The sequence below is a fragment of the Papaver somniferum genome, chromosome 3 (genome assembly GCF_003573695.1).
Source record: "Papaver somniferum cultivar HN1 chromosome 3, ASM357369v1, whole genome shotgun sequence".
NCBI lineage: Eukaryota > Viridiplantae > Streptophyta > Magnoliopsida > Ranunculales > Papaveraceae > Papaver > Papaver somniferum.
The window spans coordinates 173,276,309-173,302,192 of NC_039360.1; the positions used below are offsets into that span (position 1 = coordinate 173,276,309).

The 25,884-nt window shown below is 37.2% G+C and overlaps 2 protein-coding genes across 2 annotated transcripts; one reads left to right on the forward strand and one right to left on the reverse strand.

Annotated features, from left to right (window-relative positions):
- The first annotated feature begins 17,253 nt into the window (after positions 1–17,253).
- On the forward strand, positions 17,254–20,969 carry LOC113358048 (probable receptor-like protein kinase At5g18500). The gene is made up of 8 exons (XM_026601553.1): positions 17,254–17,806; positions 18,175–18,820; positions 18,952–19,056; positions 19,137–19,259; positions 19,350–19,520; positions 19,671–19,800; positions 20,095–20,307; positions 20,521–20,969. The coding sequence occupies exons 2-8, from the start codon at positions 18,195–18,197 to the stop codon at positions 20,644–20,646; spliced, it is 1,494 nt and encodes a 497-aa protein (XP_026457338.1). The 5' UTR covers positions 17,254–17,806; positions 18,175–18,194; the 3' UTR covers positions 20,647–20,969.
- A 228-nt stretch (positions 20,970–21,197) lies between these two features.
- Positions 21,198–23,744, reverse strand: LOC113358049 (pto-interacting protein 1-like). The gene is made up of 8 exons (XM_026601554.1): positions 23,583–23,744; positions 23,139–23,255; positions 22,657–22,907; positions 22,438–22,564; positions 22,057–22,330; positions 21,838–21,970; positions 21,619–21,705; positions 21,198–21,507 (listed from the first exon to the last, which is right to left on the reverse strand). The coding sequence occupies exons 2-8, from the start codon at positions 23,221–23,223 to the stop codon at positions 21,376–21,378; spliced, it is 1,089 nt and encodes a 362-aa protein (XP_026457339.1). The 5' UTR covers positions 23,224–23,255; positions 23,583–23,744; the 3' UTR covers positions 21,198–21,375.
- Positions 23,745–25,884: the final 2,140 nt, after the last annotated feature.

Below are 25,884 nucleotides of genomic sequence, written 5' to 3' on the forward strand. Positions count from 1 at the left end.
GGTCATCAGATTCCTGAAAATGGGCAATTGATTCTTCTAAGTTGTAATCTTGCGGTGTATCCTCATTAATATCTACGAGTTCATCTAAGACTATTGTTTCTAAATCGTACGACTCTGAAACAGTATTCTCAGGGTAAAACCGTTCCTCGAAACCATCATCGATTACAGTTTCTAAATCGTTCGACTCGAAAACAGTAGTCTCAAGATAAACCGGTTCCTCTAAACCTTTATCGGCTTCGTAAACAGGAAATACTACATCGTCTAAAACGGTGGTATCCCTAATCAAATCCTCGTCCTTTTGAATAGGTGAATAATCATAAAAATTATTTGGATTTGAACTAGAAATAATATAATCACTATACAGCTCAATTGGATTACTAGACTCCTGATCACTATACCTACATATTTCAGATTCTTCATTACTGCTATCCTCATCATCATAGTACGAAAATGATTGAACCTTATCTAAATAAGTAGTGTCTTTTATTCTAACCTCGTCCTCTAAATTAGGCAAATATTCACTATTGATATCAAGGGTAAAATTAGAAACACCATTTTGGAAATTTAGATTATTTCGAGCAAGTCTTTCGTTCGTCTCAGCCATCAACTTGAGGGATTCCTCTATAGAAAGTTCTCTTTCGTCAAAAACTAAGTTATTCATTTCTGCTAACGTACGTGTTGACTCAGCTAATTTACGTGTTGACTCTAGTAAAGAGGAATTATCAGAAGGATCATAAAAATGACTACTTTTCAATAGTTTGATTGTATCCTCTAGAGACGAAGAACTAGTACTATAATCTTCTTGCTCGTAAGACTGATGCATGTGTGGATAGTAATTGGGCTCACCAGGGTATGACCCATATCCTTCCAAAGGATGGCGTTCCCAACCACTATTCCCAACATGGTCATAAAAATGATGATGTCCATATTCAAATTCAGGTCGATACTCATTGTATTGGCTTCTATCATACCAGTTCGACATTCTTAATTGCAAGGGAATTTTACACAACCACAAACAAGGCCGACTCGACTCCACCAAAACAAACCTAAAGATTTCTAGCAAACAAAAAGCATGATGGCTCCACTTAGATTGTTTTCTAGACCAGCTTCTATTCCTTCGAAAAGGAATTCGTTACAATTTGAGCACACCCCTCTGGAATCAATCCGAGCTAATGTAAGTTGAATCGAGGCGAGGGAAGCTCAGTGGAGCTTTGATACCCAAGGCCTCACCGCTATCACAAGGCGGCGCAGTCACGCATTCAACTCACAGAAACCATCATGAACTTTGAAATGTGCTTAAAGAGCAACCAATATTTTTCGAACGAGTTTCCTATTAAGCTCGTTACCCTATTGGTCTCGTTCTATTCAAAATTTTAGGCTTAGGTTCGCGTTTGGTTTCGTTTTCCTAAGGCGGGCAAGAAGGAAACGGTGATGAAATCCGAGTCCTTATCTTGATTTGGCCAGGACTTGCCCTTTACTAGGAAATTAAAAACAGTCCGGTTCGTCCTCAAACAATTATCACCTTAAGGCAGACAGTAACCCGCTTGCAGGAGATTCGCGGGTGTTTCGATTGGACTTACCTCCCGTACCAGACGGGCGATGAACCGTTGTTGTCGACTCGGGCCACGACTCCTATGTCGTGTGCGAACCCGAGGGGCCGAGACGATATAGTAATCGTCGTCCTTCCCTGCAAACAGTTTGTATTTAATTTTTTTTTAATTTATAACCCTTCCGTAGGGTTTTTAAAAATAATGTCCAAAGTCCAGAATAAAGTCCAAATAAAAAGTCCAAAAATTACAAAAATTATGAAAAATAAAGCCTATTTACAAATTCTAAAAAAAATATATAAAAGCTATATACAAAAATAAATAAAAATAATAATAAAAATAAAATTAAATCCTAAAAAAAAATTATGTCTTTTTTCTCTTCTCTTTTAGCTTTTAGCTTTTAGCTTTAAGCTTTTTGTTCCCAAGTCCTTAGTATTCCACTTCGAACCTGTAAATCAAAGACACAAAAAGAAACGTAAAAAGGAACAAATAATAATAAATAAATAAAAAATTAAACCTAAAAACAAATCTATATACAAGTCCGCGTCGGCGGCGCCATTTTTGTTGTAATATTTCGATTGCGGTAAATACGGATTCGATGCTCGGACTTGAATAGATTTAAAAACAAAAATATATACACAATTTGTCACAAGATCAAGAGGAACCAGGACTCAGGATTCCAATGTGTTTCATATTCAAGTGGCTTAGAAAATAATCCTAGGCGATTATAGCTCAAAATAAAACAAGTGTTAACTCTATCTTTGCCAAATTAGATTCCATAAAATATTACTTGTATATTATAAGCATGGCACATCAAGAATCCCTAGGACTAAGCATGTTCCATCAAACAAAATCACAAGTAATTAGTTGAAATCATAAATCAATTAAAATCGGTGCAAAAGGTGAATTAAGAATTATTTAAATAACCACATGGCTGAAAAACAACTTCCTCCATCATCCCAGTATTGGGGTTTAGCTACTCATAATAATCATGTTCTCAAAATACATACTTGATGCTCAAAATATGATTAAAAGAGTAAAAAATATAAAACAGTGAAACTACGACCCCCTTTAAGCGTCCAGAGAAGAATGATAAAACATCACTGCTGTAAATAACGATACCTCACTGCTGCTGTTGACGCTGTTGTTTTAAGACCCACATCTGCTAGTCGTTGTCACTGTTGATAAACGACTGTCTCTGCATGTGTGTTCTTCTTGTTCTTCGAGCTTTGTTAATGGCAGCAGCAGCAGCAGGTACAATTCCTGCAACTTCTCCTGCGCCTCTCTGCTGGCCTCCCAATCGACCCCTAACTCTTGATAAAACTTTCTCTCACTTCCCACCAGCCTTTATATACCAACAGGGTCCAAATAACTCGATTAAATCCGAGTTTATCTCCCTTTTTTCTTCACGTGCAGTTGAGAGAGAAATCTCTTTTCTGTTGCTTTGTACGCGTCTTCTGTCAATTTCTTACGCTCCAAACTTCTCCTAATCCTTAAACAAGACTAGATACACTTTACTTCAACGTAAAACTCTCCCAGAATCTCTAAAAATATATTTGAAAACTTCACAGAGAACACGTATTCTGTTTGGACTTTGATCGCTTCTCCCAGCCATTCCAGCCCAAGTTGATCAATAAAATCACTTGCATACGATCTGTTTATTCTTAACAGGCCTAGCCCAATTGATTTCAGGGATTTAATCTCCCTCAAAACTGCCCAGAAATCCAACAGAGAATTATCAGACGTGAACTTAGTTTTCCCGCCAAATTCCATTATTTGAACTTTGAATGTGGTGTCCCCTTAACCAGACCTGGTGTCCCTTTAGCAGCTGCTTGGAAATGGGTCACCCCTTAGTAATTAGGTTACCCCTTATCCAAAATCAAGGGTCCATATAGCAAGTGTCCTCTGGGGCATTTTCCGCACTTTTTTCGGGGTTCCTCCGGGGTATTTCTGGGGTACTTCCGGTACACTTCTGGGGCGCTTCCGGCACTCTATCAACGGAGGTTCAAACGCCGCATTTTCAGCCAATTTCGCCGCAAATCCTTATTCTTCTGAAAACACCTACAAATATATAAAATAACCAAATAAGTACAAAAATGGGTGCTAACACTATATACAATTGAGATATATTAGACACATAAATGCGTCTATCATCTAATACCTCCTCATGAGAAGAAGACTGGTTTTCGTCGGGTTCAGAATTTCTTTCCGAAGAGATACGATCATCACTGGAAGATCCCATTATATGCTACAATTTTTTTTTTACCACGTTTGTACCAGCAATCTACATAACGAGGAAGACAAAATGGAACTAGGGGAAGAAACACGATAAAATACCTGTAAAGATGGACGCGATTTTTATGATGATTTGTATGGGCGAAGGATTCAGGGTCACCTCTTATATTCAACAAAAAATCTTTTACCAGCCGTGAATTAAGGCTTCACATGTGTGATACCAGCTGGGTTAGATATTTCTTTATATGGAACAATTAGGGTTTGGTGTCCGAGTCATTCTGACTTAGCCCGCGCCATCCTCCTATCCCAAGCCGCGTCCGAGCCGCGTCCGAGCCGTGTCCAAGACGAGCCGCGTCCGAGCCGTGTCCAAGCCGATCCACGTCCGAGTTAGCCACGACATCCGCTACTTCAGCTATCCTCCCATCCGCTACTTCAAGCTAGCGGTACCAATGACCCATGGACAAGATGAATCTATGCAAAATTCGCCAGCACAAGGATCACGAATTTCTCATGCCTTCCACTAAAGGTTAGTTAAATTTCCTTGGCGATCTCTTCACATGTTGCTCTCTCGATTTTGCTCTCGCCTGTCACCATCTCATGCTTACCCCGCAACAACGCCATTGTTACGTGCTAAGCAGGGGACTTAATGTTGATGGTGGTTTTTAGCTTAGGGTTAAAATCGTAAAACCTTGCATCAGATGTGACGTCACTCTGCAAGGAAGCAGTGCTGCGAGTACTAACCTCTCCACCGACATATTATTGATCCGCTCAATACACTTTTATCCATAAAACTTTGTAAATTTCGGCACCTCGCCAATACGAGACTCACTGAGTACTTTCCTGTGCTATGTTCCCCAGTAGAACCCTTAATCGGTATGGCATGACGGATTTATGTTCACTCGCAGCAGAGTAGCATGAACCTCTAAGTACCAAAGTTAAGGACATTGCACGAAATGCTCAGACAGCAAGCACACGACATTCTGTAGATAAAGATTTTGTGTGGCATCATGCAAAATCCTGCTAATTATATATTGTGATAACTCGCAAAGAACTCATAAACCCAACTAATTTGCAAATTAGAGTTTCGCGCCCCGCGCAGTATACTGGACCCCGTTGGTCGAAACCATGCTTAAACAAGTTAGGCAACCAAATCCGCTACAGCTCGCAAAAAGTGTTGTCCCGCCCTAGCATGCCGGCCCTCTTACCGTCGACCAATCAGGTCGGTTCAAACCTTCCACGACCTCAAAAAGGTCGCCATACTAAGTTGGCTTCCCAAAACACGCTAGCTTCCCAAAAACGCGCTAGCTTCCCAAAAAACGCCAGCATGCCGCACGCACATGCCAGACGCGCTTCCCAGACGCGCATGCCATACGCGCTTCCCAGACGCGCATGCCATACGCGCTACCACGCCTCTGGCCACCAACGGAAGGTAGCCATAATCAATGGCTACCCTTCCTCCTGAGGTGCGGATCTCAAACGTACAAGTTAGCCACCAAGCCTATGGCAACTTTTGGCCGCAATGCCAAATTACACGGTTTGTGTCAAACCCTAATTTGGCCACGCCAAAGGCATGCGCAATCCATGCCAGCACCACGTACACGCCACTGACCGCCAAACGGAGGGTAGCGGCGATCAACGGCTACCCTTCCTCCTGAGATGCAAAATCTCGGTCGTCGAAGGTCGTCACTGAACCGGCAAGCCTCTCTATCTTAACTTGTCGCACATAACAACATGCTACACGTTTTCCAGTGAAAACACTCGAGAAATAAAAACATGTCACAAACTGGGGGATACTCATCAGGGTATTGGTCTGGCGGTTTACAGCGTGCGGCGTGCAATACGCCCGTTACAAGAAAGTGTCATAAGAGTGAGGCAGTTAGTATGGAAAGAAATAAGTGGTGAAACACATCTTCATTATGGAAACATCAATTCCAGGTGTTACCCATTACCACTTTTCCACCACTCAACCGCTTCTACTTCTTACGAGGCCAAGGTACGTTTTATTACGACTTGTATAAATAGGTTTCACCTATTTCCACCAAACGACAAGTTTTGGTCAGGAGTACAATACCACATCCAGAAATCACCTGGTAGCTTTCCATTCAGCTCACCAGTTCAATTTTCTGATACAAGTCGCAAAACTCTCACACTTCCAGAATCAACTATTCTGGCCTCAACACTTTCTTCGCTTCCCTCCCCTAAGACCAACCCTTCTCCTTCACTTTGTGACCGAAGCAAGCCTGTAACGACCATTTCTTGGTTTAGGTCAGGATTGTACAGATTGATCTCTCGAATCAAAAGTACTCCTGTGAAGTACATTGTTTTGGGTTTAGATTTGTTTCTCACCCGCACTCACACGAAATTACCGAAATCAGCAGAAACGGTTTTCACCCACAAACACAAGCATAATTTAGTGTCTTTCATAATCTGTTCCATCTGGAAATTCAGGAATAGTGTCAATTTGATAATGTTGTGCTTGATGTGCAAAAGCTAATTGATTTGATAAAAGCTTCCGACCAGAAGTTAACTTTATCAAGGGACAATCATACTAGTCATGTTGTTGTTAGAACAAAAAAACAATGCAATGATAATCTCATTCTTGACAGATGTTCATGTGACTGGTTTATATATTTTGATGCTTCTTTCCTTGAAGCCGATTTTACTATGGGCTATGCTATCTCAATTCTGGATAAAACAGGAAACATGAGGCAATGCAGAGAAGGAAGCAGCTGGGCTTCTTGCCCCTTAGAAGCAGAAGCTAAAGCTGGAATTGAGGCTCTTAGGTGGGTGAAGGATTTGAATCTCAACAATTGCTGCATTATCAATGACTGTCAAACTTTAATGAAAATCATGAAAGGAGAAGCTAATCCAGAAGATCAACCTTGGAGGTCTCAGAATAGCATCAATAGATGCAAATTTTCCCTTAAGTATTGTAATTCGGTTTCTTTTATGTATAAATCTAGGAAGTTTGTGGATTTTGAAGATAGACTAGCTAAGGAAGTAAGATCTAGGAGAATTAGTTACATCTCTGCGGAAAATATGAGAACAAATGAAAGATTAAATATCCTAGATAGGACTAATCATGGATTAGATCCCATCTTATATAATGTAAACTTCCTTCTATAAATAAATAAAAGTCTTCATATCAGAAAAAAAAAAAAATGTTATGCAAAATGTATGCTCGTACTTGCTATATTGCTCCAACCATGAATTTTGTTATGGTTCGAGCATAAAATGATTATCATTGTTATATTATATAATCCAGATTAATAAAATTTATAAGAATCGAAGCTGATCTTCTATTTAAAAATTTAGTATGACAACATTGATAAGCCCTATTTCTGCGTAAATACAAAGAAGCCAGCATCACCACCTAATTTATCTCCCTTGGAGTTATTATCGTTCCAACTCAGGTCTCTTTTGTCCCAAAATCTTATCAAGTGTGCATAAACAAATATTTTAGAAAACGAGTAGTATTTTATAGGGTTGGTCCTCAACTTATGTGCCAACATGATACTGGTAGGTATTTGCTCGAAATGTACAGCCCAGCTTTAAATCTACCATGGCATCTTCAAGATTTTGGGTTGAATGAAATCAGTGTCCGAAAGTTTTATTTTATTACGAGAAAATTTTAATCATTCCGGCCTCTTCTACACTGGAGAAAACGTTATTAAGCTGTTATAGGCTTCTAGCTAGCCAGAATACGTTTGAGCCAAGCAACTGTTTTTGGTAGTGTATTTCCTATGTCAATGACAACCCTATATCTGACATCACCCTTTGCAAGACGTTCCATGGCATTGTTGATATAATCCAATGGAATTACTTCAACATCTGCAGTTATATTGTGTTTCCCTGCAAAATCAATCATTTCTTGTGTTTCTTTCATTCCACCGTTGCAACTCCCTGCGACCATTTTTCTTCGTGCTTGTAAAATTGGCCGGAATTCATCACTCATGTTGGTTATACTCTTTATTGTAACACGGATGTAACGCATATATACGTACCCCAAAGTAGTAGAAGCAATGGTAACTCCAGTGGCTTTTCTGGGGCACCAACAATTACTAATTTTCCATGGGGTTTTAGAATAAGAGAAATACAGAAGTAAATTTGCAAAATAAAATTAAGTATGTGATGTGTACTTGGTGTTTGATCTTTAAAGACCTGGAATCTCCTAATTTGGAAGATGTAATGGCAATCTAGGCCAAAGTTATATTTTTATTTCCTGTAAAACTAAAAAATAGTTTGTTATTTTCTTCTTGTAACCCTTGACGGTGATACGTGCCTTTTGTATCCTCTCATTTCTTTTTATCAATAAACAATTCTATAACGATCAAAAATAAAATAAAATGGTATGACCTCTAATAACACAGCGAAATATTTGCATAGACCATTTCATGTGAGTTGGAATCGTTTGCATCATATTCTTCCCAAGTGGTCCGTGAAAAGTATGCACACTGTGATATATGCCAAAGGAAAAAACAGTTCTTTGGATTTTAAGCTAAGATAGAAAGAAATGAAAGGAAAAGCGAACATCTTTCATCGTATTATGGACTAATTTTAAAATTTTGTGTGTATTGTAAGCCAAGAAGGAAAAAGAAAAAGAATGAGGCCCAACCTAATGAAGAAGCATTCTTGTAGGGGTTGAAAAGAAATGAGCTACCCTGAAAACCTATATACACAAAGCCTCAAACATCATCATCAATCCTAGTCTTTGCAAATATAGAGTGCCGTATTGTACAATATGTTTCATGCAATGACCCATCAATCAGTATTCAAGGTTAATGCATGAGCTGTTGTTGCAGGCAACAGTACTACTACTAAATCCCCATCTAGTCTATAAAGTTAATGCATGAGCTGTTGTTGCAGGCAACAGTACTACTACTAAATCCCCATCTAGTCTATAAAGTATAAACCCCTATAACTTACTATTCTTTTTTACTTGTTTGACTAGCAAGTACCACGATCCGTTCTCATCATGGCCAAAATAAATTACGTATCCGTTCTTTTTGTAGCTTAGAACAGGATGCTCGCATTGCATGCTTGCTGCTAGTTAGGGGTTGATGGATGTAATATCTGCAAACTTTTGTTTGGCATGCTTGCAGCTTCTTGTGCCTTTGTCCATATGTCATGAGCTATAGCACTTTTGTTTGAATTAGAGGTGTGGGAAATTCAAGTCAGATGTATCTCAAAACAAGATAGTTGAGACGTGACGCGATGTATCTTTAGGTGCACGGGCAGGATATTAATATGTGCAGCTGATTAAAAGCTAGCCAAACTCAACCGACAATCCCTTTTGCATATAACTTGATTTCTTTTTGTTTGGGTGTGGAGGTTGGTGTGTCGGTGTTGAGACATCTAAGAGACAAACTTTTAAAGCCATCTATAACTTGTTGGTCGCAGTGAAAAAAAATGATATGGTGCATTAAGGATATGATATTGTGATCTGAACTAATTTGGACTTAGACTAATTACCTTTAGAATATCATCATTCTATCCCATTTTGGACACATCATTAGTCCTCTATCAACTTAACATAATACGCCACTTACTTTTTCTTCTTTTTTTTCCTCTTCTGATCGACAAAATCGTCAAATTAAACTATTTCAAAGGGAGAAAGTGCGGTGAAATTTGTATATGGTTCAAAGTTATATCCCAAGATTAAGTCATTATTTACATACTAGTTTAGGTATTTGCAGTTGTGTTACTCCTCTGTTTGTCAATATGACTATTCAACCTCTCATGATCCCCATCACTCGACCTCCTAAACAGAAATAGGAAAAAACCGAAGCAAAAGGAACATATAAAATTTGGGTGATGCCATTGCCCACCACAAATTTTAAACAATTACAAAAGGCACCTTTTATGGAATTTTGTGGCCATATTGTGATTTTTGAGGTCCCAAAAATCCATCTTTAATTGTTTTGTGAGTTGTATGTGGTGAGTGTTTTATTGATTTTAATGAAGGTCCAAAAACAAGTGCACACAACCACTTTAGTTGGTATGTCTGTCTGTGTTTTTATTTGACCATTATCCATCTTTGGTCCCCCTTTAGACATTGCTATTTCATTTATTTTTCTTCCTAATTGGTTCAGGCAACGCTCTAAGTTTTTGGTTTTAGGAGTTGACGAGCCTTGTCGGTTTCTTTATATCCACCGGTCAGCAATGTTGTTTATCTCTTCCTCCCATCGATTCTACTATCCGTTGGACTCAATACAACAATATTTTCTCGGTTATTTAAAATGTGATAATTTCGTTTTCGTTTTGACTGTTAGAAAAACGTACTTAGCAAATAGCAAGTGACCAATAACTACGTAAAGATAAAATTAAGTTTAAGAAATTGACTGAAAATTTTAAAACGCACGCATGCCGGCCACCATTTACCCACCTTTGATTTTAACCATGCACCCTCAGTCCTCAGTGTATATACAATACTTTAAAATCCTTTAGAGCATCTCATGGGAGGTTTCTAAATTCCTAAATTTAAGGCCACTTAGGATTTACACATTTGTTGCAAAAAGACTTCTCCAACGGAGATGTGAACTAGGATGTTAAGTTTACGTGGTGAGTTAGTTATTTAGACATCCTTTAGTACATCCTCTAGTTTTAAAGGTTCTTATAGATGATGTGATAAATTTAGTCAAAGGTTTTACCTAATCAAATTGATGTTAAATCAACGAAAAACAAAATATATGCAACAAAAAAAGTGGTTTAACCAATTAGATAAACACAAGTAGATTTTACTTATGATCCAAACATCTACTGGTCGGAGATGATCTCTTTCAAATTCCTATTATATAGGAAATTTCAGATTTCATATTTTGTAAAGATGTTTTTCTACACCAACCACGTAGGAAGCACATCACAACTCATTGGAGATGCTCTTTGGAAAATGTCACATACCAAAGGAGTTCGTAATTAAATTGACTTTTCTTTTGTTTTCCTGGGAAGTCCAAGTTTTTGTAAAAGAAAAAAAAGAATATTGCAAAAGAAATTAACAAGAAAACAGGTTCTAGAAACCTCAAAAAACTTGGAAATTGTTAAAATCCACAATAATAATTAATAAACACCTGGCTCTTCAACAAAGTGAAAAAAGATAGTCTCTAAAGTAATTCTCTTCGGCCCCCCATCAAGCAAGCACCTTCTTTTAGCTAGATAAAGCATTAATTGAAAATTTTACGTCGCCATACGTGTGATCATATTTAATTGAAAAGATGAAAATGAGAGGGCACCAAACACCACCAACTTTTTCGTTCGGCAACCTGTATGGACAAAACTTAATACAATAGCAAGCAGACCAACTTAATAATTCTTGATAACATGTGTATATAGTTTATATCTCTATCTCTTCTCAATCTGAAAGTCTAGACAATAGAGTCCGTTAACCTGATTGTTAAGAAGAGTACTTGGACGATCCCAAAACCGATATCCACGGTCAATCTAGTCGTATCCAAATAATCCAATTGGAATTCTGCCAAGTATGAAACTTGCTACCTATCTTTCAAGATACGAATTCTATAAGAACGAGTCTCGTAATCGATCACAATGAATATGGACGCATCTACTAAGATTGAATACGTACTACTTGTGTAAACCCTACTATAAAGATTAAAAATATAACACAAAAAAGGAAAACACAAGACACATAAGTTCTGTTAACGAGTAAACTGCAACTGCAGAAAAACACCAGGACATCGTCCAGATTTGAACACCAAACTGTATTAAGCCGCTACATATACTAGCCTACTATAAGACTTCCGAGTTAGACTGGAATGTAGTTGAGACTGGATCCACACTCCAAGCGATTCAGTTACAGTCGCACTCCTTACGTCTCTTGAACCTTGTAAGACTCTGCGCAATTGATTCCCTTAGATGACGTCCTTTATATCCTAAGAGTTGCTTCAACCTAAGAGAAGACTTTTAGTACCAATTTTCCTCTAACAGATAAGCCTATTTAATTTTCCTGTAGATCAAAGATCAAAGCTTGGAAAACTTTTAGCAATAGACAAATCTAGCAAACCTCACAAATCCGAAACACTTACACTCATTTAGCTGAGAAGCCTGGATTCTTTACTACCTCTCAAGTACAATCTTCAACTTATCAATTAAGAATAGTTTTCAGATATCTATCTTGAGGAATCACAAAGTCTGAGACGAAAAGAACTTTGCCATTACTATCTATATTGCCTAAAGAGATTATGAAAACCGCGATAACCAAATAACAAGATCAGGATACACGAACTATCAAGGTAAAAGATAGTCAGACCTGGATTCACGAATCCCCATGCAAAGTCTTTTAGTCGTAGACCTAATTATATTTCTCAGAGGAAACCTAGGATAATAGAGGACGACTCTAGTTATCAACTAGGACACAAAGTTTTGGGAATTGATTTTCCCAGTTGAAAGAGAATCTCTATTTATAGATGTTCAAGACTGAGGGTGCATAGAATTCGATCTAAGATAATTTGACATTCAAGCAAACACTTCCTCTGTTTATATGAACCTCTAATTAGGGTTTCAAGTAAGCATGTGAAAAATCGTCTTGAAATCACATAGAAAAACATACACAGTGGTTCGAGTACGTGAGTCGTGTATGATGATAGTTCTTTGGGAAATATTCCTTATGAACTAGTAAGCAATTTGGTTTTCATTTAAACACTTAAGAACTTAATCACGATGCACATACACAAGTTATTTGGTGATCAATGATGTCTTAGAGGTGTTTATGAGAGTCAAAGCAACACAAAACATATTTGAAAAAAATAAGTCTTTAAGCATCTCTTAAAGTTTTACCGGGACCATTAGTGAAACGGTTCATCAACAAGTAAGGCGTAGTTCACGAGTCAGGGTGCAATGGTTTGTGAACCAGGTTCGCCAACCCTACTCGGCTCGAGAACTCAGATGACAACGGTTTGTGACCCAAGTTCGCCAACTGTTAGCCTTTTTTTTTACCAACATTAAAAATTCAGATCACCACTGTTCATGAACCGGGTTTGTGAATTGTCCCGTTCTGAACATAAGGTTTGCGAACTGGTTCGCCAACCTTCCTGTATTCGAGAACTCAGATATCCATGGTTTGCGAACTGGTTCGCCAACTTACCATTAGTCAAAAATACATAAGATATGAATTTCTCTCTTTTGATGTTTGAAACATTTTAAATTGATGAAATCATTGGTTGGGAAAATTTCAAATGATTCACAAATTAGTTCTTGCACAGTAAATTGTTTCGAACTAATATTGTTAAGGACCTTTGAACATCCAATGCTTCATATTTCGATATGTTTAATAACACAAGCTTGACTCGGAATTTCTTCTTTGCAATAAATTTACTGGAAGTCATACGACATAGTCTCATAAAAATAAAATGATAAGATAGTGAGTAAAATAAAATGGTTCAATTTTTTACCTTGTTGATGAAGTTCTCCAAAAGTCTTTTCCGACCTTCAATTTTTGAGGGTGATCTCTAATACTCAACTAAAAAAGTATACACGAATATCTCCGGTAGTTCGTCCATTTCCATCAGTCGGCCAGTGGGAGTAAAAGTATGGGATATGTTTGGTGTTTCTTCCATAAATCATCCAGATCTACGCCGTATATCAACAGATCATGGTTTTTAGGGTCATCCATTACGAAAAGACCTAGTCCGAGACTTGACTTAGTAGGCTAGAAACTAGAAATTAAGATGTAGCTTTATTATGCTAACATTGACAACAATCTTGAGATAGAAAAATTTGTGGGTTCAACTAAGCAATGCTCTAACAATAGGAACCACATGTTGCAATCCATCTTTGTTTTCAATCCATGACAGATTACCATTAACAAAAACTTGAACCATTCTTGCAGAGTTAGAACGAATCAGAATTCTCTTATACCCATCTACTAACCTATACAATTCAAAAACCATGTGTGTATCTCATGTGTATAATTTATCTTAACCCGCCAAGCTAATACTATACGACCCAAAAACACAATAACTCCTCTAGTTATTATCAACCACTAGCCTCAGGATTACTCTTTGTATCTCCATCTTCAACAAAATAAGAGATGACTGCAGAAGATACTTTTTCGAGTAACCATAAAGTTTAACTTTAATAGTGATGCGACTTAGGATATCTTCTATGAGAACAAAAATCAAAGGTGACAAGGGATCACTCTGTGTTGACCCGGAAAAACCCTCAGGGCTCCCACCAACCAAAGTATAAATTTATGCGGATTGGAGAATATTAAGAAGCCAAGTACACTAATTATAGCGCGTTTGGATACACATCCAGAAGTTGCTTTTTGACTTCTAGAAGAAAAAAAGTCAGAAGTTAGTTTGGGTAAAAAATTTCAGAATGACTTCCAGAAGCAGAAAAGTTAACTTTTTGTGAAGCAAAAGACAGAAGCAGATTCGTATTCAAACGCGCTATTAAGTCTTAGAAAAAAAATATTTGGAAAACTGCAATGATGAACTTCCAACCACCGACATCATATGCCTAAGTTATGTCAAGTTTTCAACCCAACATTACCTAACTTTTTCTTCGCCCCAAGCTCATTAGTCATCTCAGGTATAAGGATGATATTCTCATGGATATTCCTACGCTTCATCAGAACCAACTTGTTCCTCAGAAACAAATCTACCTAAAACTCCGCCAAGACGACTAGCTAAAATTTTGGTATAAACTTTTAAAAAGAAATTACTAAGACCAATTTTGGCATGTCAATCCTTTCGAAATTGGCTAATATTTTGGGTTTCTTATATTCGCAGACCATGTATTTATCGAGAACTAATCTTGAATTTAAATTCTGTCTAGACAAAGAATTGAGATTCTAATCATGCAGTAACATAGTGCAAATGGATCATATGCATCTAGAATTTGAATATCCAAGACACACCTTATAGTTTTAAGGGCGTTTTACAGAACGGACACCTTCCCTTAATTGGGTTCACAAAATCATCACGTACACTTATAATTAGTGTTTACAAAACAGTATTTTTTCATCCGACTTAACAGTTTTGGAAAAAAAAAATTGAATTTCGTCCTAAATATCCCTTCTCAGTTGTTGAGGTGATGGTGACGAAGTGGTGGTGGTGATGGCTATATCCAACTGAGGAAGAAGTGAACCCTTTGAGAGAATGTGATGTAACAATCCTGAAAGTGAGCTGAAGTTCCGATGCCATGTAACGATCATGAACACGTTCTATTTCACCAATAACAATTGGACCACCACCAACACTTCATCACAAACACCAGTAGCACCACCACCACCACCACTTCATCATAAATAGCAGCAACAACAGCACTACCACCACCAACGCCCTTTAATTGATTTTGTTGAAAGGAAATTAGGTAATTATGTGGTCTGATTTAACTTTATTCGATGACATAACTCTTCGGTTAATGGTCCAGTGACTATATTGCAAATAGTTTGTAACATCGTGACCTATTTGTGAACCGGAACTAGGAAGTGTGACTGTTGTTAATAATATTCTAGTTTTAATCGACTTTTCTATGTATACACTAAAGTCTAATACGAAAAATTTACTTTAAACCCTTTGTCTAGAAATGACGATACTTGGAAAATGCATCTACATGAAAACAATATGTAATTCGGTGAGTGGCTGACAAATGCTATGTATGGGTTTTAGTGTAAAGATAATATATACATACAATGTATTTTCGAATTACTTTTTCTTTTTAACCTATTATAAAAGCTTCAACGATTTGGTTTTAAGGGCTCCTATGAATTCTACTATTCTAAATATGGATGAGGGGACCTAATTTATCATCAAAAATACAAAAATACCCTTTTATAACTAAAATAATTACCAAACTTAAATTAACTAAATCAAAAACTAAACCTAAACCTTAAAAAAAAACGTATCTTCTTCTTCTTCCTCTCTTCTTCTCCTCCATCGCCTCTTTTTTTCCCCTTCAACGACAATTTCTCAGCTAATAATAATTTTAAATGAGTAAGAATCGAAAACCCAACCATTTTTTATTGCTTTTGACCCCATGAATATGTTAGATTTGATTAAATTAGAGATTGAAAAATTAGTTTCAGAACTGAATACAGATGGGAAATAATTGATTTCCCAACCATAGGATTGATTTACGGTGGGAAAATACGAGCTCCCAACCATAAGTGATTTACCAAACTTTAGTATACAATTGGTTTTCTAACCGTAAGTTACTCTGGATTTTTATACGGTTGGGAAAATATGAACTCCCAACCGTATACTCAGGTTTTTTAACCGATAACTTCAGTTTTCAAAAAAAAAAAAAATTACCCGAATTTGTGATTTCATTTTCAAATATTAAACATAAATAATAATTGATTAGTCTAATCTTATCACTAATTTTATTTAATTTAGTTAACCTAATCACTGGGATAAGGGGTTTTTGAAGATTACTATTTGATGACTTGGTTTTTTGTCATCTTGCGAGCCCTCAAAACCAAAATTTTATAGCCCCTATAATAGGTTTCTTTTAAAATTCTCTTTTTTCTCAAAAGGAAAAAACATGTTTTTGAATTATAAAGGCTATTGAACTAATTTATAATTCTCTTTGTAGCCCCTATAATAGATTACTAATATGTAACTGCCCGATTGTTAAAGGCTAATGCCACAAAAGATAAAACTTATTGAATTACTCAAACAATACCCCTATTAATTCAGCTACCCGCCTTTTAAGGCCAAGCACTATGGGAGAAGGCATCCCTTCCCTATCCGTCAAATGTAGGGAAGGGATATGGCTCAAAAGGCAGCTTTACTATAGTCTGTTTTCATCCCTTCCTTCCATGTAAATAGTGCCAAACGGAAACTCAGTTTTCATTTTTTTTTTCCAAATTTTATTTCTACGAGTTTAGATAAATACATTTATGATGGGTAAAAAAATTTTGAAGAGAAGAAAATGGACATATAATTGTAAATAAAAAAATCTCACACAAATACTGAGTTTCTGTGTGATTTCCCTTTCCTATAAGAAAATCTGATATGATCCTGATCTGATCCATTTTGAGTAGTAGGGAAGGTTATGGATATCCCTACACAAATAGAAATAAGGATATGGGAGACCATAATAGTTGTCTAGTTGACAAATTAGATTTTTCCCTATATATATGAAGGATAGGGAAGGGAAATAGGACACCATGGTGCTTCGCCTAACAATTACGATGGAATCGCACCGGGAAAAGAAATGCTGGACGATGATCTGTTGTGCTGACGACCTTATGCAGCAGTGAATCTATCCCGCCCAAAGATAAAGTTTTCAGTTTTTACTTGTGCATAGGGATTACGGACTCTCATCTTCAACGTAGGACAGTAAACTCTGTCGAGGTAAAAAAAAAAAAACCATTTTGGTCTGAGATCAGCCTCCCTGTTCCAAATATCAAATTGATGTTTGACCAAAATATAAAAGTGAAAGAAAATTCACTGTACATATACAACTTTAAAGAATCCTTTGTAATGGCGTTGGTGTCTGTTTGTTAAATATTTAATTAATATAAACAATAATAACTGATAATCAATCATCTTCAATCAAGACCCCCATTTAAAGAAATCCAAAAATTGAATCCAAATATACTTGAAAACAAACCTTCCATTTCTAAATGCTTCTCCTTTACTGTTTCTAAACATACATCACCTACCATTTTGATAACTCCATCTCTTCTTCTTCTTCGACAGAATTCTCATGTCCCTGCTGTACTCTTTACTAAACCTTACATCAACAGCATCATCTAAACAATTATTATTATTATTATTATTGTCATTGTCATTTAGGGTTAGAGTTAGGGGTGCTAGAGTTTTCAATACAACCAGATATCAGTTAGGGTGTCAGAAAGCTCTATCTGAGCTTAGATTCAGACACCCTTTAATCCATACAAGAAACCCTTCAAAGGAATTTATCAAATTTCTCAATTTTGGTTCTTTCTTATTCATAATGGGATTCATTTGGGGGTTTGGTTTTTTTTCCAACTTTAGCTGTTTTTGAGATTCTTAGATCAGAGATCTGAAAAAGGTTGGATTCCCCACAAGGAACTTCAGGTATGTGCAACTCTTGATACAATTAGAGAACTAGTATGTTCTTGCATTTTCTTGTTCTTGATTTGACTTGATTTAATATCCATCATTCACATTGTATAAGGTGTTGATACTTTGTTTTTTTGTATTGGTAAATCATGGTGTAGATGAATTTGGAGCTCAGGTGTGGGTATTAGCACCTGAGCTCTTTAGAAGCTTACTTGAGAGGCATGTACTGTTAGGCTCTCGTTGGTTCTAGCTTAGTTAGTTGGCTAGTGCTGTTTTATGCTACAAGTATGTTTACAAATTGACATTTAAGTGAATGACAGGGGACGAGATAATTTTGTTGTAGGATTAAATGTTTACTTGTGTTTTGATTTTCTGTTGTGCAGTTTTGTAGGTGTCAGGAGCAATGGCGATAAATCTCAATGCTGAATTGTCTAAGAAAACAGATGTCTTTGGCCTGAAAGTTTGGGTTTTAATTGGAATAGTTGTGGGAGTATTCATTGTAGCGATTCTCACAGTGCTCTCGCTATGTGCTACTTCAAAGAAGAAATCAAAAAGAGCTTCTGATAAGCTTCCTGTTAGTATTCCTACAATTTCAAAGGAAATCAAAGAAGTAAGAATTGACCAAGTAAGGATACATGAAGCTGGTAATGGAAAATGCGGAGATAAAGAATCTGATACACTTCTTGTTCATTTGGGTGTTAAAAATGGGGATAACGGTAGTCAATCGGACTCTTTTCACCTTGCAGAGAAAGAACTTGTTGGTTCTCAATCAGGGGACTACGGGTCTGGGACCTTTTCTGTTCATAGGAATTCTGCGTCTTATAACGCAACGGCTCCTTCACCACTAAGTGGCTTACCAGAGTTTTCTCATCTTGGTTGGGGACACTGGTTCACATTGAGGGACCTGGAACTTGCAACTGACCGCTTTTCAAAGGAAAATATCCTTGGGGAGGGGGGATATGGTGTTGTCTATCGCGGTCAACTGATAAATGGGACCCCTGTAGGTGTTAAGAAGCTACTCAACAATCTGTAAGTTTCATGAATATTGGAATGTCGGGACTTCATTTATTTTTGTTTCTGAACGAGATGTTTCCCAAATGAAAATTCTTGTCATACCTATCTCTCTCAATGTTTAATGTAATATGAATGATTTTCTACAGTGGCCAAGCTGAGAAGGAATTTGGTGTGGAGGTTGAGGCTATTGGTCATGTGCGCCATAAAAATTTAGTGCGGCTTTTAGGTTACTGTGTCGAAGGAACTCACAGGTACAAGCTTCTCTGACACCTGTTCTTAGTACTTTATTCTGAAAATATCGTTTTCTCACATTTTACATCTGTTTGGTCAGGATGCTAGTTTATGAGTATGTAAATAATGGGAACCTAGAGCAATGGCTTCATGGAGGTATGCTTCAGCATGGATATCTTACTTGGGAGGCCCGGATGAAGGTTCTACAAGGCACAGCCAAGGCGTAAGTTTAGTATTTGTGAAATCCAGCTATATCCCCATAATGTATTTTCCGTAGACTATCTTATGTGAATATATATCTTTTTACTTGCAGACTAGCTTACTTGCACGAGGCTATTGAACCGAAGGTGATACATCGAGATATAAAGTCCAGCAATATATTAATTGATGATGACTTCAATGCCAAGGTTTCTGACTTTGGTCTGGCCAAGTTATTAGGTGCTGGGACAAGTCATATCACCACTCGAGTTATGGGAACCTTTGGGTAACTCTTCTTTCTTAGAGCATCATACGACTTCGCTTGCTTAATCCTCTTTCTTTCCTTGGTGTACTGTGGATATTTTCACACCTCCAAGAAATTGTGAAGATATCCAAGGTGGGGTTAAGCATTACTGACTTGTTTTAATTTATTCAGATATGTTGCTCCGGAGTATGCAAATACAGGCCTTTTGAATGAAAAAAGTGATGTGTATAGCTTTGGGGTTCTTGTGTTGGAGGCAATCACTGGAAGAGATCCTGTAGATTATGGACGTGCTGCCAATGAGGTATGCATGAATTATATTTTTGGCATCATCGGAAGTACGAGTATTCGCTAAAATTTTTAATGAGTTTTTGCTACCGTCAATAGATCCATGATATATGATTCAGTGTGCCACACCTCTATGCATTTAGATTGGACAATAGTACTCCTATTTGTAACTAAGTTGAAACTTTAAGTGGTGGATGTAGTCTTCTCTGACTCTGAGATTAAGTTGCCAGCATTTTGATTTACTCAATCTTCTATATTCAGCGTAAATTGTCAGCTGCCTCAAATTTTAAAGTTCTTTTTGGTGCTTTAGGTAAATCTGGTCGACTGGCTCAAGATGATGGTAGGCAGTCGGCGCTCGGAGGAAGTCGTGGACCCAAACATAGAGAGAAAGCCGTCAACAAGAGCCTTGAAACGAGCTCTTTTGACAGCTTTGAGGTGTGTTGACCCAGACTCGCAAAAGAGACCCAAGATGAGCCAAGTTGTCCGTATGCTTGAATCGGAGGAATATCCTATCCCTAGAGAGGTTTGTATTCTGATCTCACCTTCAAACAACAATCTCACTTTAGAATAATGACCCAGACCCTACGCCATACTGGAAGGCATTAACAAAAATGTCGCATGCCACCACGAAACCGTTACAGCTGATATCACCTTGTATTTGGAGCAGAATACCATGCCTTCCTCTGGGATAACTTACCGTCTTTTTAACTCTTGATTTACTTGTGTATCATGTCAGGGTCGAAGGCGGCGAAAGAGTCAGACTGAGAGCATAGACACTGAATCACTAAAGGAGAACTCAGACACAGACAAGAGTGACAATCCAGATTCAAGGGCAGAGAGCAGAAGAAACTACCCGGTATAGTTAAACGATTGAGTACGTTTACAAACATTTAATGGAGGTGACAAAGATTTAAGCGGAAAAATATTACAAATTTGGGCTTCTACGAACCCTGAGGGATGATTGTTGTGTGTACAGTTAGTTTCATCGTAGGAGGATTTGTTGATGGAAAAAAAAACTCAAAACTTGTTCCCACGAAAATGATTATTGTTGTCTGTTTGTTTGAATTAGTAAGGGGGGCTTTCATATGTTATAGCAAAGTAAAGTTTTGTCTTGTATTAAGCGATTAACTACGTCACAGACTCGCTATCATCTAAAGTTGATTCATGCCTATTCTTCTGTCTGCTCTAAATGTTGTTTCAACTGTGATATCCATTTTCGTTAACAAGCCTTGGTTAACTGCTTCTAACACGCAAGTAAATATGTTTGGTCCATCGTTAACTGCTTCTAACTCGCAAGTAAATATGTTTGGTCCATCGACTTCCTTTTTTTTCCCTTTCTAAATGGCCATTGCAAGTGATAGCTAGATGGATTAACCGGTCAAGTAAAATTGGCAAGAACAGTTTGCTAACTACTTACATGTTAAAAATGAATAGATTATATAGCAAAAAAGCCAAACCAATGAGACGTTTCTTATTAATGGAAGCCTATGGGGGGTGATTGTATACAATCTATAGCCACACCCTACTGCTATAGGAAAAAATTCATTAATATATAATGTGTGACAAACAATAAGTCAAAGAAGGAGATGATTCACAAGCTTGGTGCATCACCAAGCTGTCCAGTTCTAGCATTTAACAATGGCTGGAGAGCTTTGACAACAATGCTCATGTTTGGCCTAAAATCAGATTCGTATTGCACGCACAAAGCAGCTACTGCAGCCATCTGTGTCAACAGAAAGAAAAAATAGCAACATTATTACAAAACCTGAGAAGACGTATATGCATTTAGAAGAAGAATTGATTGTAGTGGAAATAAATGAAGCTCAAAATTTACCTTTGCAACTGCTTTTGGGGGGTAATCTCCCCCTAGTCTTTGGTCAACACATTGTTTAACCTTGTCTTCACTAAGTCTTGGTGTGGCCTGAAACATTAACGACTTACATATCAGCATGTGAATGAGGGGGAAATGTTGGTTCCAAGAGTTTTGATCCAAAAGTAAGAGTTGTTTCCTACATGAGAAATGCAGTGCAAGATAAACTAAAGAAATGCATACCCATGTTACAAGACTCTGTTGCCCTCTTGGTAATGTATGATCAACAGGTTTACGACCAGTCAAGAGCTCCAGTAGTACTACCCCGTAGCTGTAAACATCACTCTTCGAACTAAGCTGTCCAGTCATTGCATACCTGTCATCCACACAATCTGAAACAATAAGATCCTTATTCCAAGTAGGTAGCATGCTGCCAAGATTTTTACAAGAATAATAGCTTACTCTGGGGCATGATAACCAAAGGTTCCCAGAACACGCGTCGAATGAAGACGTGCTGCCATATCAGGAGCTTGATTTGACAGATCGAAATCAGCAATTTTAGCAACATGGTCGTCGAAAAGTAGCACATTGCTAGACTTAATATCACGATGGATGATGTGAGGTTGCGCCTTCTCGTGTAAGTACTCAAGCCCCTTCGCTGCGCCTACAGCAATTTTTACTCGTTGTGCCCAAGATAGAACTGGACCTGGTTGTGCTCCTTTGACACCTTTCCTTCCTACAACAGTGAGTGAAACTTACTACATAACATTATCTCCGTTGCCCAGTAAGTGAAACTTACTTCCTATCTACGAATTATAATCAACTCTTAACATTTTTACTTACCATGTAGAATATCGTGAAGAGATCCCATAGTAGCAAATTCATATGCAAGGACACGGAGACTTGCATCGACAGAATAACCTACGAGCTCAACAACATGGTCATGTTTCAGCCTGGATACCATGGAAATCTGCCAAGTCATACATGGATTAGTCAATATAAGCCCGAACACTAGATATAACGAAATACATTGCAATGGCTCGATATATGCTGAAAGCAAACCTGTGCCAAAAGTTCTTGGTCTGGTTGTGTACTAGCATCTAATTTTTTTATTGCTGCAGCCCTCCCACTCCTCAAAACTCCATAATATACTCTCCCGTATGAACCCTCTCCAATTAAAGACTTTGTCCCGAAGTTATCAGTCACATCCTTGAGTTCATCTACTGAAACCGAGGGAACTTCAATTGGCTGAACTTTTACAGCAGGAGCATCTATACGTGCAGGGCCTGTGGTACGGTGACCTCCATTATTATCTGCATAAAAGTTTTCCTTAGTGTCACAACCCCAAATAAAACTTTAGGACCTCTCAAGACATGAGACTAACTAGTAAAACATCCAGGACATATGCAAACACAGGGTTGTGCTTTGATAAGAATTTGCTCAGACAAGCATGATTTTTACAATCCTGACAACCAAGACTAAATAAGCACGAGGCAAATTGAATCATTTATGCTTAATTACGATCCTAGTAATAGAACACTTACGTGTTGCGTTATTTGCCATGAAAGGAGCTCCTCCATCAGAAGCTTTATGGAATTCCTCTTCCCCGCAACAACCAAAGCAACCCATTTTAACTTACTTGTCTTGAAAATACAAGCTCCCTGTCAGAATCATACAAATCCCTTCAATTTTGCGTATACACTACTCAGGCCTAACAAGATCATAGCACAAATCAAGCACTAACAGCGTACGACAACATGTAGCCAATCACTAAAGAGTAAATTCTGAGCAAAACCCCATGAATTCAAAGTGTGGGGGTTATTCATATCTTTTGTTTCTCACTTTTGATGGCAAAAGAAACCCCAAATAATATGATTCAAAGATGAATATATGTACATGAAACAGTGAAGAAACTTTAAAGCTGTGTTCTTGGGCACTTAGAGAATTAATCTGAGATAGATCTGATGGAGAACAAGTGATATACTTACTTGAAAAGCTGATGAACAGAAAGCCGGATATACAGTGACAAAGGGTGGGTTGTTGAGTAGTAATTAAGAGATGAAGAAACTTTCAGAGAAGAGAGAAAGAAAGAAAGACTTGGTATAAAACTGAGAACTCAAAAACTTTTTCTTCTTTTTTATACTTTTCTTGTTTTGTCTAAATTTTTGCTGGATTTTAACTAAAGATGAGGAATTATACCATGTGACACTGCTGTCTCAATGATTACACCAACTTCCACTTTTCTATGTGCCTGCCCTTTCTTTTATTCGTAACTTGTAGACTTAACCCAACTAAATTCGTCAAAGATTGTAAGCGTCAAAATTAGCCGCTCAACTAAATGCATAGAAAATAAGTGCAAACTTGTTGCAATTCCTCATGTGGAGGCAGTAGTTGCTTGAAAAAGAAAACCCTTTCATTTGGTTTACTTTGGCTCTAGGAACCTCTCCGATTATGAGAAGCAAATCTAGTCCGTTGGGTACAAGACATAGCTGAGTGGTATCCCACCAGTTCCAGTAAGGCGAAAATTAGGAATTCGATCCCCACCGTAGTAGAGATTTGTGTTTTAATTAGTTGTATAGAAGGATTTGGCGGGGTTGGGTTTAGCAGTGGGGATAGTCCAATTGACTGGATCTGGGTAGGGACCTGGGTCCGGCTTTAGCCTATCAAAAAATCTAGAGTCGGTTTACTCTACCAACCCCTCCAGCCTTAACATTTTATATGAGATAAAATTAATCACCCGTTAAGATTCTTTTCATTTGATAACCTTAATCATCAAAAATTATTGGTCACCTAATCTAATATCTAAGAAGATTGTTTGATTAATCTATAATTCCATCCTTCACTCCTGTCACTTCCTTCTTTAAGTGATTCTTATTTGTTTTGTTTTTACGGAAAATAGGTCGTTTGTCCAAATATTTTTAAATCACGGTTTAAATGGACGAGTAAAAAATAGTTTGGGTGAAATGGCCAAAAAAAAATAGTAAGGATGAAATTGGTTTCATCCTACCTTAAATTTAAAAAATAGCAAGGATGAAACTGGATACATCCTGTGTAAATTAAAATTAAGAAAAAACATTTGAAAATGGGCACGATGAAACTGGTTACATCCTGCCTATTTTTACATTTTTGTCTATTTAAACAGTATCAAAATCTGTCCATTTCATCCAGGAATTGTTGATTTTGGTCTTTTTTAACCAATTTTGTGTTGTTTTTAATAGGTTTAGATTGTAAATCTGGATATGGATGGAATGTTAAACTTTCAAATAAAAATACACCCTGGAAGCATCTATAGTTATGTCATCTAACAATTAGTTGCTTCAAAAAACAAAAATATCTAACAATTTGTTGTACCTTCCAACTCGTTCTGCTTACTGAACGTTTTATTTTTCGGTACCCTTAAAATTTGACCATACTAAATTTTGATCTTTTCAATGCCCTTAAAACTTGACCATGCTAAATCATTTATTAGAATAATTTTTTTTAATGCTCGAAAGTTTTGGATTCAGTAACATGCTTTGTGATTTAATTTGGGAACTTACTTCTTAAATAAGCTTTGCAGGAATTATGTGTAATTTTTATAACCTGTTGGAGAGCTCTGATAAATCAGCATGACGTAAGCCTTTTTCTAAGTCTCTGAATTTTGTACGAACCCTAGATGAAGCTGCACTTTGTTCTTCATCTACACCATCAAGCCCTAATCAATCTCCATTACTTCTTCCTAGTTATCATTAACCTTACTAAATTCATCTACAATCAAACTTCTAGTTACTTTTACGCAATCTTTGTGAGTTATTCATTCAACGTTCAAAGTTCTAAGAAAGCACCAAGTGTTCATAAATTTCTTCATAAACTTCAAACGGAAAACAAAAGTACCAATCATAAGTTTCTTACTGAGAGTCACTGCTCTCAACATTACATACCAAAAAAAGCATATTAAAAGAAAAAAAAAACTAAACTTACCTGCTGCCAACAATTTCTACCAACAACAAAATCTGAAAACACATACTACCTTAACCGACCGACATAAACTTCACAAAGTAAGGATCAATACCAACACCACTAAAATAAAGAAGACAGGAAGCAGACATCAACATGATTTGCTTAAGAAAAATTTGTTAATCATTTTCAAGCTTTTTTCAAAGCCTTTAACCTTTAATCCTATTGACATCCCATAAGATGATTGTTTTAATTCTCCTCATCGTAGCTTTCCCAGTCTTCTTCTTCATAGCAGTTACTGCAATCACTTCCAGATGGTGCAAGAGTTTCATCCTTAAAATCGATTGTATCATC

Coding starts and splice junctions, on each gene's coding strand:
- LOC113358048 (XM_026601553.1), top strand. CDS start 18,195: ATGGCGATAAATCTCAATGCTGAATTGTCTAAGAAAACAGATGTCTTT. Junction 19,057..19,136: donor TGTGTCGAAGGAACTCACAG/GTACAAGCTTCT, acceptor CTGTTTGGTCAG/GATGCTAGTTTATGAGTATG. Junction 20,308..20,520: donor AATATCCTATCCCTAGAGAG/GTTTGTATTCTG, acceptor GTATCATGTCAG/GGTCGAAGGCGGCGAAAGAG.
- LOC113358049 (XM_026601554.1), bottom strand. CDS start 23,223: ATGGGTTGCTTTGGTTGTTGCGGGGAAGAGGAATTCCATAAAGCTTCT. Junction 22,908..23,138: donor CATGGCAAATAACGCAACAC/GTAAGTGTTCTA, acceptor ACTTTTATGCAG/ATAATAATGGAGGTCACCGT. Junction 21,508..21,618: donor CCCCAAAAGCAGTTGCAAAG/GTAAATTTTGAG, acceptor CTGTTGACACAG/ATGGCTGCAGTAGCTGCTTT.